The sequence below is a fragment of the Vipera ursinii genome (assembly GCF_947247035.1).
Source record: "Vipera ursinii genome assembly, chromosome: 3".
Classification (NCBI taxonomy): Eukaryota; Metazoa; Chordata; class Lepidosauria; order Squamata; family Viperidae; genus Vipera; species Vipera ursinii.
This window is the reverse complement of record NC_139516.1, coordinates 62,411,510-62,426,269: the sequence shown is the minus strand read 5'-3', so window position 1 is coordinate 62,426,269 and position 14,760 is coordinate 62,411,510. Positions and strand designations below refer to the sequence as shown.

At 35.9% G+C, this 14,760-nt stretch overlaps 1 protein-coding gene across 1 annotated transcript in view; it reads left to right on the top strand.

The window, feature by feature from the left end:
• Positions 1-14,760, top strand: part of SLC1A7 (solute carrier family 1 member 7) — a gene marked incomplete at its 5' end in the record, with an annotated part of 52,388 nt that overhangs the window by 1,959 nt on the left and 35,669 nt on the right. Inside the window, one exon of the mRNA XM_083359030.1 lies at positions 12,490-12,705. Coding sequence (XP_083215156.1) covers positions 12,490-12,705 — 216 coding nt within the window. The remainder of the gene's footprint in view (positions 1-12,489; positions 12,706-14,760) is intronic.

The window sequence follows — 14,760 nt, the reverse complement described above, 5'->3', positions numbered from 1 at the left end:
TAAGAATTGTATAAAAATGGGGCATCAAAGTTTAAATAAGCCCTTATATTAGAACCAGGATAAAAATATATATTATATCATGTATGCTGCCTCAAAGGTTGCAAGGCAAAAATCTTCCGGTCCCTTTTATAAGAGATATTACAACAGTTCATGACCCTGTTTTTATACTTGCAAAATAATCTGGGAAACTTTCACTGTTTTTCCATGCATGATGTACATATAAGAATTTACAGAAAAATACTTCTGTGCACTTAAGGCTGCACAGAAACAATAATACATTCTATTTCTATAATTGCAAAGTTCATGTTTATGATGTCATATGTATCAGCTACAGTATTATAATGATGGATGTGGTAATGGTTAATATTGCAGATTTTCTTTAAGGTGCCTTTCCTGTAAAAGATTCCAAAAGCTAGCATGATGAAAAGAAATACTAGAATCAAGGTTAATTTATTTAAATGTAAACCAATTTTGGAATTGAGTGTTCTTCATATACTTAAATAGCATGCAAATTTGATAACTAAATCATCCTGGTTCATCACTTGCTCCAACACAATACAACAGGAAAGGTTTAATTTGAGTTATGGTTTAGTTAATTTGCTGTATAGTAAGTCAGAAAACAGCATACCACAACTGGAGCCTGCCAACAATAACACTGGATCATCTCTGAAACGTCATGTTTTAATGTTGGTGAGAAAAGCAGAAGAGGACATTGAGGGGTAGAAGGAAGTTAAAATGAGGATTTTATTATATTTAAAACAAAATTCAAAATTTTTGATAATTGTTTGATTTAAAAATAAGTAAATGTACTTAGTAAGGTATGACCCCTGTTTGTGCAAAATATCAAATATTTATTTATTTATTTATTTATTTATTTATTTATTATTTATTTATTTATTTAATATATAAGTTGTTCATCTCACCCTGAAAAGTTATTCTGGGTGGCTATAAAATATAAAAATATAAAATATATTTTATAAATATAAAAACACCAAGCGACACTAATACAGAAATACATCTAAATAGAAGATAGGCAGTCACACAATCAGCAGACAGCATCTAACCCCTGAATCTCTGAATCCAGACTGAAATGGATGCAGATAATCTGCTTCATAAAGACTCTCTGTAGTTGAACCCTCACACAGATGAGTGATTGGAGATGGTAACAGGTTTTCAGCAAGGCTGGACCAAGGGAGGACTTATTGCCATTTCTTTTGAGGCAGGTGGCATTACAAATATCCTCAAGAAGCATTGGCTTGTGTTCCAACCATTATTAAATTGTTTGAATGTATATTTCTTATTAGTGTTACAATGGTGCTTAAAATATAAGTTGACATAGAATTAACCTACTGATTTCTAACAGCTTTACAGTCACTCACGCCCCAGTCACGTCCAGATCTACCTAGGGCCCAGGTCAAGAGTGTTGATGGTTACTTTTAAAGGACTACATTGCACAACACTGAAATGTATCAGACAATGCCTTGCATTGTCTGTCTATTAATGGAATGGAATCTGTCAGTCTACTAAGATTGCCTAGGAAGAGCCTGTTGATACTCTTTCTTCCTTGAGATTCATGGACCTTGGACAAGATGAAAGGTTATTTTAATAGAAGTCCTTATTTTGTGGAATCCCATCCCTGCAGAGATACATACAGTTTTTGTAAGCAAGTGTAAGATATTATTTTCAAAGTGTCCTCAGACTGAGGTAATAAGGGACATCTTTCTCACACTCTCTTATGTATTATTACAGAATACCAATTTTTAAATTTTTATTTTGCACTCCCTAGAGTCCTTCAGAATTGAATTTATCTAAAGATGCTGTGTAATGCATACACACAGGGGTTGCCACTCCATGGTCCGTGGCCCAGGGCTGGGCCACAGCCTGTTCGGAACTGGGTCACGGAAGTGGTGGGAGAGTGCATGCGCGAAGCTGCATTTGTGAAAACAGCAAACGTGCACACACAAAACCATCCCCTCTCCCCACCCCGACCCTGCTGTTGCCTCAACCAGTTCGCCCAGCTGGAAAGGTTGAGGACTTACAACCATTCATTTAGTGACCATTCAAAGTTATGGCACTGAAAAAAGTGACTTATGACCATTTGTCACACTTACAACTGTTGCACATCTGCATGGTCATGTGATCAAATTTTGGGCACTTGGCAACTGTCCCAAGGTCATGTGATCACCATTTGTAACCTTCCCAGTCAGCTTCCAATAAGCAAGGTCAATGGGAAAAGCCAGATTTATTTAACAATCACATGATTCACTTAACAACTGTCTTGATTAGCAATGGAAGTTTTGGTCTCTATTATGGTTGTAAGTTGAAGCCTACCTGTATTCATCCACATATGCATGCATTCATATATAAGGAAATCTTCTGCATGAAGTGTGTACATTACATCTGTTTTGTTTTTGTCATCTGCAAATCACTGCTGGAACACCATTAGCAGAAAAAGGTTTAGCTGCTCTGCAACCTCAGGAAATCAGCCATATTTTTTTTTCATTCTCCTTCTGCATTGGTTGGGATGTATAATCCAGCAAGTCTCTCCTGGGCTTTGTGTGTTTCTTTAATTTGGAGATACTGTCTGCCTGCCTGCCTGCCTGCTTGCTTCATTCATTTGATTTAAAAGCTGCCCAACTCCATTAGAATTTGGGTGGCTTTCTATGCTAAACAGTATCCTTCCTTGTCTCCTAGCTCATATTTCATACTCACTCTGCCTGTAGTAAGCTAAAGGTAAAGGTAAAGGTTCCCCTGCACATGCGTGCTAGTGATTTCCAACTCTAGGGGCCGGTGCTCATCTCTGTTTCAAAGCCGAAGAGCCAGCGCTTGTCCGAGGACGTCTCTGTGGTCATGTGGCCAGCATGACTAGACGCCAAAGTCGCATGGAATGCTGTTACCTTCCCACCATAGTGGTCCCTATTTTTCTACTTGCATTTTTACGTGCTTTCGAACTGCTAGGTTGGCAGAAGCTGGGACGAGTAACAGGCACTCACTCTGCTATGCGGCACTCGGGATTCGACCCACCAAACTGCCAACCTTCTGATCGACAAGCTCAGCGTCCTAACTCACTGAGCCACCGCGTCCCTTATCTGCCTGTAGTAGCATGCTCCTAAAGTTGTAGCAATTAAAAAAAAAGCCACAAGCCATGTTTAAGTGACAGATGTTACTGTACAGATATAATCCTGGCTCCTGTACTAACATGTTTTAGCATATATAAATTTGGATTCCCCAGTTCTAGAAATCCATACAATTTAAAATGCCCAAGTTTGAAAAACACTGTGTCATGATTCCGACAGATGAAACTCTTCAAAGAACTTTCAGGCATTGTTTACCTTAAAGAATCTTTATCTGAGTAGCATAGCATTGTCACTAACATGATCGAAGGTAAAAACTAAGTTCCCCTCCCCTGAGCACATAGTATCAAAGCACAATTCCCTCCTCCAGTTAACAGTCATAAATCACATTCCCCACTTAGTTTGAAACACAAGCTTCCCGTCCAGCTCCCCAGCCCACCAATTCTTTATCATCTCTTATTTCAATAACCTTGGTTCTCACACAAGTTTCAGTATTATTATGTCTAGCTAGACTCTCATGCACATTCCCCCCCAGCATCATCTAACTCTAAAAGCAAAAAGAAGAAAATGGTTGCATCTCCATCTGTTGTCAATGCAAAAACATCCAATGTTAGCAGCGTTGACACACTGCTCTCTACCTGCCATCTGCATTTCAGTGGTCTTTTGCCTCTTATGTGTCATTTTTCTGAACTCTTCCTAGGGTGGCATATGCCTTAGGATCACATCTAGGGGTTGCAATGGCTTTATTTCCCTTTGGAATTAATGTTGAAAAGAGATCACTTTTTATTTTACCATGATAGACATGCAGGAGATGGCAAAAGCCATAATTTGTTAAAAGACTTTGGGATGAAGATTGTTCTACTGCACTGGTTTTAGTACTCTCTGCTTTTCTTATTTTTATTACTGAATAAAACTTCTATTGCAGCTATCTGTTTTGTTGTTTTAGTGCTAATAAATGATATTTGAAATTAGGAACACAAGATTTTCTGTTTGTTATGATCTACCTTTGATTCCTTTCAAAGGTTGTTGCTTATTGAAAGTGTTTCTTTGCTCTTCAAATAGAAATGTGAAGGAACTATAATTAGAAATACTTGTCTCCTACTATGACATATATACAAATTGCTATTAAAATATGACACAGAGACAGAACAGTAAAAATGCATTATAAAGTAGATTCCAAAATTATAAAGAAACAATTACAATGTTACTATGGGAGGATTAGAGTTAAACAAAAATGGTTCCCCAATGTATGATACATCATACAATAAGGCAAATGTAGAAATGTAGAATAGGATTTTTATATAAAAACAATTGTTGTAAGGACTGTAGTGAAAAAAACACCACTTTAAATGCTTATAAGCATGGTGAATGCAATTATTAGTAAGAGTACAACATAAGCAAAATTGAAATTAGGTATTTTTCTAATTATGTTTTATTGTTTTTTCCTGTTTTTACTTTGTTTTTATTATATGATTATAATATGTACATTTATCTTTGGAATAGTGCTAAATAATAATGATATTAACATTTTGTTCAGAATTGTACAGATGTTTTTAGTATTCTGTAAAATAGGGTTCTTCAAACCTGGCCCTTTTATGACTTATGGACTTCAACTCCCAGAATTCCTCAGCTAGCGTTCCTGGCTGAGGAATTCTGGGAGTTGAAGTCCACAAGTCATAAAAGGGCCAGGTTTGAAGAACCCTGCTGTAAAACGATACAACACACTCAGTTCTATGCAATCAAATTAGCTAAATACTGAACTTTAGTTTTTGTGGCCATTGAAAATCTCTTGTTTATTTACTGATATTTTATATTTTATTTATTTATTTATTTTTCTTTTCTTCTTTTTGTAGTTATTTATGCTGTTTTTAAATGTTTAAATTTAAAACAAAAACAAAAGATATTCCCGGCACAATCTGCCTTGAATAAATTAGCAGCTCTACAGGTCATCAGGAAAAACACATGAGTTTCTTTAGAGATTTTAAGTCCATATTTAATAGCATCTTCCAATTCCACTTATTATGTGCAGAATTTTAGGACTTAGACTAGCCAAGTCCTAAAACTCTTGTATAATCATCTGAGCTAGACCAACATTATGCTGAAATAGACCATTATAATCCAACATAGTGCCATATATTCAAAAATTGCCATGGCCAGGATACATTTCCCCAAAGCTTAATGCAGAATCTGATATAAGAAGGGCTTTTTCAGGTTTGGCTCAACCCCTCCCCCCCGTACATGATACCCTTCCCAATTTCTCTTGGGGTGTTTTTTTTTCAATAAAATCCTATGATTTTTTTAAAAAACTTGTGATTTTGGTGCACAGTTGTGTTATTTGTGTTCCAGTGTAACTTTGTTATAATTCTTATTTCTGTGAATGGCTTTACAGTATTTCACAACTTTTTTTCTTCATTGAGATTGGCACTGGTGACAGATCATCTGCCAGGTATTTATTCTGTGGGAGTTTTGTAATTGTGAGAAACAGCTTAGCCTACTATTCACAATTGCACAATCACAAAGATGTTCATGCATTATCAGACTTAAAAATAACGACAATCTTAAAATATGTACATGAATTAACTTCTACCGTATTTGTAGCATTTTCGTTTTTGCTTCTTGCATGTTTTCCACTATATACAGTGATGCTTAAAACTTTATGAACTTTTGAATTTTCAATATTTCTGCATAACTATGACCTAAAATGTGATATGTTCTCCAACAAGTCCTAAACCTAGATTAAGAAAACCCAATTAAAAATGAGTCAAAACATTATATAGTACTCGTGTATTTGCATATTGCAGAAAATAGTTCAGAGAAAAATATTTGATAAGAAGCTATCCATGGAACTGTGATTTGGTGAGAAAAAGGAAACGTTTAAGCCTTCTTTTCACCATAACTTTATTTATTTTGTGCCTTCAAGTCAGTGTTGACTCTTGTAACAGTCTGAACTACTTTGAATATAAATGTTCTGAAGATATAATGATACCATAGCAATAGCTGTGTTACAAGATGCTTTTCCCAATCTCTCTGATTGCATGTTGAGATAGTGGTTGTAAAGGGAGGATAAAGCAGTGCAAGCAGATACCACACTAAATGCAGCTACAGGTGATTTGGTTTTTAAAAATTAAAAACAGATCAACTCTTCCCAAAGTAGCTAGTGGAGATGAATGAAGAATTTGGTTTATTTACTCATTGGATTTTTTTAAAAAAACAAGCACAACATTGTGAATCTTAGCGGTGTACAGAAATAAAAGCATTCACAACGCAACAACACAAAGTAGTAAAAACATGATCGTGAAATTAATTTAAACCAGCAGCATCCCAGTCAAGAATTAACCACTTATGGCTGTCTTAACTAATTGCTATAATTAAAAGCCCTCTGGAAAAGCTCTGTTTCGACCAGCTTTCAGAAGACTATCACTGTGGAGAGTCACTGTGGAACAAGAGTTCACCTGTTTTCCCTTATCTTCAGCAGAAGACTAGTTGGCAGAGCTATATAGTTTTTGCTTTATTTTTTCAAGTGACTGCTTTGAAGTGGGGTGGCTTCCTTGAGCCTAAAACTCTGGAACCAGAAGTAAGAAAAGAGACCACCCAGAAACTCCAAGTTTGCCAAGAAAAGATCAGAGCCAGAAAAAAAGATGACTTGGTTTTTGAAATAACCAAGTTGTCAGACAGGTCCAGAGCCAGAGTTAAATAGAGTCGTGGAACTGCCTGTTTTCATGGTTGAATGCCTTTAGCTGATTTTCCCTATTACACTCCAAGTTGTTATTTTGTTTTGCTTTTTGTTTTGTTTTTTGGTCTGCTTAAAATATAAAGGTAAAGGTAAAGTTTCCCCCGCACATGCGTGCTAGTCGTTTCCAACTCTAGGGGCCGGTGCTCATCTCCGTTTCAAAGCCGAAGAGCCAGCGCTTGTCCGAGGACGTCTCCGTGGTCATGTGGCCGGCATGACTAAATGCCAAAGGCGCACGGAACGCTGTTACCTTCCCACCGTAGTGGTCCCTATTTTTCTACTTGCATTTTTATGTGCTTTCGAACTGCTAGGTTGGCAGAAGCTGGGATGAGTAACAGGCGCTCACTCTGTTACGCGGCACTCGGGATTCAACCCACCAAACTGCCAACCTTCTGATCGACAAGCTCAGCGTCCTAACCCACTGAGCCAATATGGTTGATTATAAATCTGTCATGGCTCAACCCAACCTGGTGCCTAAGAAACCGTTTCATCTGCCTGATTAGAGAGGTTTCTCTGATCAGGATGAGAAGCCTAGAAACCATTATTCCAGTCTCCACATTCCAGTTATAGACCATCATTCACGATCCATTGCTTTTTAAAACTTCTTTCTGCATTTATTTCAGCACAGCCTCCCATGTTAATTTGACCTCCTATAAGATTGCTTTGAAAACAAAGCAAAAATGTTCTAATTCTCATTTTTGAAAATATAGAATTTAGAAGTTGATGGCAGCAAGAACCAAAATAAGTAGAATTGTCTAGTCAGTTATAAAGTGTTTTGTTCATTTTCTAATTTTGTTTCTATTTTTTCACTTTTTAGATTCAAGGTTTCAAGCATCTTTTGTTTGTTGAAACAAGGCTGGGATAAGAAAGGGATTAAGTTCTTAAATATCAATACATAGTTCAGTGTTATAATATCCAGTTTTATTTATGAGACAATTGCTGAACTGATAATTATGTTGTAACACAGGAGCTGGTATTTCGGTTCTGCCAACCCATAATCAGGCTACATCTAATACTGCTAACATTGTTTTAACAAAGAAAGCATCAATTTATTTGGGAGAGGTATTTACATAGCAAGCAATTATGAAGAGAAATTCAATGAAAATATAATCAAGAGGTGAATGAATGAAAACCAGCATGTATGCTGGTAGCAACTGCTGGTTGGTAATGCTGGACCATTGCTTCTTGACAGGATTATTGTCTTTCTAATCACTCTAATCCCCTCTGATAGGTCCATCTATAATCCATCCATTTCAAAGGAATATCCAGATGGCTCCTAGTGGGGGATGGAACAGAACAAGCTGGAGAGGCATGAGTTGAATCGGTTTATGGTCAGCCCCTTATGTTTCCCTTTTCCAGAGTTATTATATTTGAGGCTTCCACCATTCAGAAATTGAGACAATGAATTAAGCAAAGAGCAAAAAGCAAAAAGCACAGATGAATTTTGTTGGTTTTAGTTGCGAAGTTGTGTCCAATCCATCACAACCCCATGGACAACGTTCCTCCAGGCCTTCCTGTCCTCTACCATATTCTGGAGTCCATTTAAGCTCACGCCTACTGCTTCAGTGACTCCATCAAGCCACCTCATTCTCTGTCGTCCCTTTCTTCTATTGCCCTCAATCTTTCCCAGCATTAGGCTCTTCTCCAGTGAGTCCTTCCTTCTCATTAGGTGGCCAAAGTATTTGAGTTTCAACTTCTGGCCTTCTAAAGAGCAGTCAGGGTTAATCTCCTCTAGGACTGACCGGTTTGATTGCCTTGCAGTCCAAGGGACTCGCAGGAGTCTTCTCCAGCACCATAGTTCAAAGGCCTCAATTCTTTGGCGCTCAGCCTTTCTTATGGCACAGATGAATTTAGATAAACCTAAATTCCATGTACATATCAGATTTGTGAATCTTTTAGCTAGTTTCCTTGCCAGTATTCAGAAAGAATGGAACACTGAATTAAGTTGTCTTAATGATGGCCGCTCTGGAAAATGGTTCAAACTAACATTTGGAAGATATTTTCATGTGCCAAGTTCCAGATACCTTATTTAGCCTTATGGAATAGACAGACATATTATCACCATTTTAATAACTTTTTGCTAGCTGACATGCTGAAAGTATAGAGCTTATCTTTATGAAGTCTCATGTGGGTTCAGCTCCATTTCCATCTTTTCAATAAATACTTGAAACAACAGGGAAGCCATGAGGCAGGAGCTTCTACTTGACTTCTGGAGTTTAATGTAGATAATTTCTTCTTTATGCTAGTGGTTTTTTTGTGTACAATTCTAGGCATTGTAAGAAGTAAATTTTATACCGTATGTAGTAGACAAAATTGCTATCTTTGGAAACAGGTTCCGTTATTTCTTTGTTGTTTAGTACAAAATACCTGTCATAAGAGGTGATGGGCCCTAACTGATCTTAGAAATGAGTAAATACAAGTTCATCAGGAATTTACAGTATTGTAGACAAGGCTCAGTAGTTTAAAAAAAAATCCCAGAAGCAGCTGTCAAAAGCATAGAACCATTATAGAATTTTATGCCTTTACATTCATTCATTCATTTGTTTGTTTATTTATTTATTTATTTGCCACCCATCTTACCATGGGCTAACTCTGGGCAGCTTACAATCATAAATACTACACACACACACACACACACACACACACACACACAAATAAATTAATACCAACTGCTAAAATCCAGTTACAGATGGGGAGGGCAGGGGCAGGAAGGGGGTGAGGTGGGATCTATTGTTAGTTGATTAATCACCTTCACTATGATGTTCCCCCACTGGGGCACAAAGCCAACTGGCAGAGCCAGGTCTTTAGGCCCTTACAAAAGGTCAGGAGGGTGGGGTGTCCTCACATGGGGGGGGGGCAAGATGTTCCAGAGGCTAGGTGAATTTTGTCTAATCCTTCCCTGAATTTGTCTAATCCTCTCTTAAATCTATTTACAATGAGACAGATCACCACTTCAGATGTCAGCAAATTCCATAGTTTAACTTAAGAAAGGAAACTACATGCCTTGTGCAGTGCTAGTAGCCACATCTGAACTCTACACTATATCTTTGGAAGTAGAAGATTATCTAGTTTGCAAAGGAAGTTGTAAATATTAAATGTGGTTCATAATAATAAACATTAAATAAATACAGGAAGAAGACTTAGCAGAAGGAAGTTGGAGTATCAGATTTTCAACTGGTTTTAGCACAAGAGGTTCAGTAAACAAGGCTCTAGCATGGACTGGAAGCGAGGGGTGTGGAATTTTGAAGAAACAGTAATAGAAATGGTTACTTTTTAATACCAAATAAATGTTAATTTGTCTTGGAATTATTGTAGAATTTACATCTGAAGATTTCTATGGATAGTCCTTGACTTATGACCCTAATTGAGCTCAAAATTTCCCTTGCTAAGCAAGACAGTTGTTAAGTGAGTTTTGCCTCATTTTATGATCTTTCTTGCCACACTTGTTAAGTGAATCACTGTAGTTAAGTTAGTAACACATTTGTTAATTGAATCGGGTTTCCCTGTTGACTTTGCTTGTCAGAAGGTCTCAAAAAGTGATCACATGATCCTAGGACACTGCAGTCATCATAAATACAGGCCAGTTGCAAAACACCCAAATTTTGGTCATGTGCCAATGAGGATGTTTCAACACTCATCAATGTGAAAAACGGTGATAAGTCATTTTCTTCAGTGCCATTGTAATTTTGGTAATTAAATGAATGGTTGTAAGTTGAGAACTACTTGTAGTTTGAGGTGTTAGAATGCTGATAACTAGTTTTTCACAATGCTCTGTAACTAGTTTCCAAAGTATTCAAGTTTGATTATCTTGAATTAAATTAAATTAAATTAAATTAACTTGAATTAAATTTTACGTTGAATCTTATTTTGTTCTCTCTCTCTCTCTCTTTCCTCCAACCCTATAAATTGGAAGCTTAGATTATAACATAGATAGTAGAAACAGATTTATATCCTCCCAACTGCTTTTTGGGAGAATTATGACTAATTTATCTGCTTTTAGGAACATTCAGTCTTTCCAACTCAACTTCCTTTTAAAAGAAGCTTTTTGATTTCTTCCTTTTGCCTGTTTTGTTTAAACAGTAAATCTGCTACTTTTAATGCATTATATTAAGCAAAAAACATGATTTTTTTAAATAACCATTTGAGCATTGCCTTCTCCTAGGGATCAACTATTATTTTCTCATTACTTGAAAGAGTACTTTAATATTCTCAACATCTGGGAAGTTATTTTGTAACTGTAATCATGGATAATTTTCTTGTATCTGATATTAAAGAATAAAGATTCTAGAAAAGAGGGCATATGCTAATATACAGTGAAACTAAATACAATAAAATCTCAGATATATTTTTACATTGATGTACAAACAAAACCTGGAATATAAGCTATTGACAAATATACATATAAAAATTATTAATTTTCAGGACACATTATTTTACACTGGAGAATAAACTCTACTTCAACATGACTTCTTTAAATGATAGTCACTACATTATAAAAAAGAAACCATTAATAATTGTTAGTTTGGCTATTGTTAATAAGGTGTGTTGAAAGCTTTGCCAATCCTGATTTCTTCTCAGATATGCTGCAACTTATACTGATAAAAACAACTGGGTTATCTTTTGATAGCTAGATGCCTCACTGGAAAACTATACTTGTAGACATCTGAGAGTTTTGCCATTTCAATGAGAAGACAAACAGCCTAGATCACCTCTGTACTTAACAGAAGATCCCGTTTTATTCTATCTAAGGATTTCACCTGGTACAAGCATGGCCCTAAATCAACCACAAGTGTCTTATTATTTTGCCTAAATTTAGAGTCCTTAAATGTGAAAGTCAACAATTATTTTACAAAAATTCAGCATCTCAATCATTTTAATCTGAAGTTGTATATATTATAAAACTGCATCATCATATTGGACTGACTTGGATTCTTATGAATTTCCAAATCTAAAAATAATTATACTGTAGCTATGCAAAAAAAGTACAATTAATACATAATGTGAATAGAGATTTAGCAATGTATAAACAATTGCTCATTCATCTAATGTTACAGTGTCATTCTCTTTCATATGTGGCTGTCCCGTGACACCTCAATTTTTCTGCAAAGGTCAAGCAGGTGAAATAGCTATAAAGTGCTTTTTCAATTGGTAGCAGGATCAGTCTTAGAGGCACTTAATGGTTGCAAAAGGTATTTTTTCTTAGATGTGCTGTAATCTGTACTATACATGGAAAATATATATATTGCTTGGCCTCACATATTTCCATTTTATATGCCTATCTAATAATGAAAAAGAAATAGGAAGAAAATTTTGGGGTGGGGTTAGGAAAAATTAAGACATTTGTTTGCTTAAATAACATACAACAGACAAATCTTTAGGGATGAGTCAATGTGAATCCTCTATTTTAATTTAACTTAAGCCTTGAAACCTGAATACAAAGTATGAATTATCCACATACATTGTGAATGTTGAACCTTCCATCTAGGTTTCAAATATGGTTTTCTGCTCTTTCCTGATCAGCTTCTTCCTATAGTGTCCTGCAAAAGAAGACTAAAGCAAGTCTTCTTTTAATCATCTTCGCTCAAAGAGAGGTTAGATCGAAATCTGTTGTCCTTTCCCTGGATATAGTAATAGACCTAATTGAAAAGAAGGGAAAAAGACATACTTTGTGTTTTCTTTCAACAGCCTGATGTCAGGACTAGCAGCTCTGGATGCTAAAACTTCTAGTCGATTAGGCATCATTACAGTCACTTACTATCTGTGGACTACATTTGTGGCTGTAATTGTGGGAATCATTATGGTCTCTATTATCCATCCTGGTGGAGCAGCCCAGAAGGAAGTTACTGAAGAAGGTGTGAAGCCAATAATGAGTTCTGCAGATGCATTGCTGGATCTAATTCGGTAACAACCTTCTCACTGTTTTTATGAAGGGTCAGATTTTATATATTCAGTGATACTGTGGTGAATGATCACATTTTTAAAATATATGTTTTTAAATCCATGAATGCTAAAGGTCAATGATGAATTTATTGAAAAGAACCTGAAACTTAATTGGAGCTTCCGTCTAGTCCCTAAACTGAAAAATATTTTAGCACGTTTGAATGTATCCTTTCTTGCTTCAGGATCACCATTTTCCCTAATAGCTAAAAGTAAATAATGGAGGCCTAAGGAGAAGAATAAGTGCTTGGCCTGAATTCTGATGCAGAAGAAAATTACAAGTAGTACGTAATGTGTAATCTGGGCAACCAGATGGTCATAGCTGGTAGAAGGAGAAAAATATGGCATCCATTAATGAACAAATATCAAACCTGATAACAATGGAGTTATACCTGAACTTCTATAAAAATAACCGTCCTTCATCTTGTTGTCACATTTATGGTGGAGAAATTTATTATAGGACTAATGTGAAATTCCAACATGCTGTAAACATTAAGGTACCTGAGTACATCTTCTTTGAAATCCTTTAGTCTCCGTTCCTCAATGTCAGCTAATTCTGCAGAAGTCAAGCTCTTCTGCGTGTCCTACCACTTGTGTGTGTCTTTTCCTTTATCATCCTTTTGTTCTATTCCTAAACCCCTTTTCAGATTTGGAAATTCTTTAAGTCTCCAAAGTAATGCAAGTGGGTGACTTGAAGAAAGATATAAGATAGTACGGTGCTTGTTAAAACAGGGAGAAAGGCTCAAATATTTATTAAATAACTGAAGATATGAGGTTGAAAGCAGATTTATGGTATAAAAAGCAATTGAAAAGCTGTGCATGTTAATCTGTATAAGAGAAATGTTAAGAGGAAAGAAGGATAGCAGTTGTCCTCTTAGCGCCAAAGGCAAAGCTGGAAGCAGTAGACAGAAACTGAATTTTCCTAAACATCTTCCTAACAACAAAAACTGCTGAGCAGATTGTGTCATGAGGAATTAGGCTCTTCTTTGTCATGCTGAGTTACATATCCTGCATTGCACAAGGAATAGGACTAGATGATCTTTGAGAACCCTTCCATTTTTTAAAGATTAGGAAAAAAAATCTCTGAAATTCTCCATCATTTTTATGAAATTAAGAAAGTTTACAATTTGGAGTGGAAGGAGGAACAGGGAACAATGGCAAGAAAAATGTGTATATGTTTAAATAAAAATATAGAAATGATCTAACATATTAAAAATGCATTGTTCTAGTCATACTTTACTCTGTATGAATGCCCTGCTTCACTTATTGATTGTTGTAATTTGCTGCAGTCATAACTGTATGTCATTCCTACATGGATCTGTGGCTATGCTTCACTCTGAGTGAAAAATATGTGTGCCATGCTTTAAATTTGTCAATCAAAACCTGTCCTACCGCCTGCTGAAAAGCACATAAATCTTTTACATTAAAAATAAAAAAGAATATTGCTTGAGTCCATTGGAAACTGAAGTAGGCATCAAAACTAAACAAAAGGGTTTATTAAAAACAGAAATGATTAACAAATGTTGGTTTTCAATTTTTTCTATTATGATACCCTGGGGTATACATTTTGTACACCTACCCATGGAAGATTAATTCCTTTTCTCACTGCAAGTTATAATTCTTCATATTTGCGCATATATGAAGCACAAAGAGTATTTTTTTAAAAGAGGCATGGCTCACTATGTAAGCTGAGCTCGTCATCAGCTCTTATTTAGTATAAAGAAATCAATTTTATTTTCATCTCTAATCTAGCAATATTTTAAGTAATGGAATCACATTAAATCAAGTGCACATTAAGATGATTGCATTTGTGAATATTTCCCCCAAAATTCTTCCTGGTAGTTCAGATTATTTGTATATCTAATTCCACACACTGACTGGCCTCTAGTCTCAGATGGAGGCATTTCCCATTACCTGCTATCTGATCTTTTTAATTGAAGGAGCTAGAAATTGTAGCTGAGACTTTGTCCATGAAAAGTGTCTGCACTCAATTATAATCTTTTCACTAGTATTTGATTC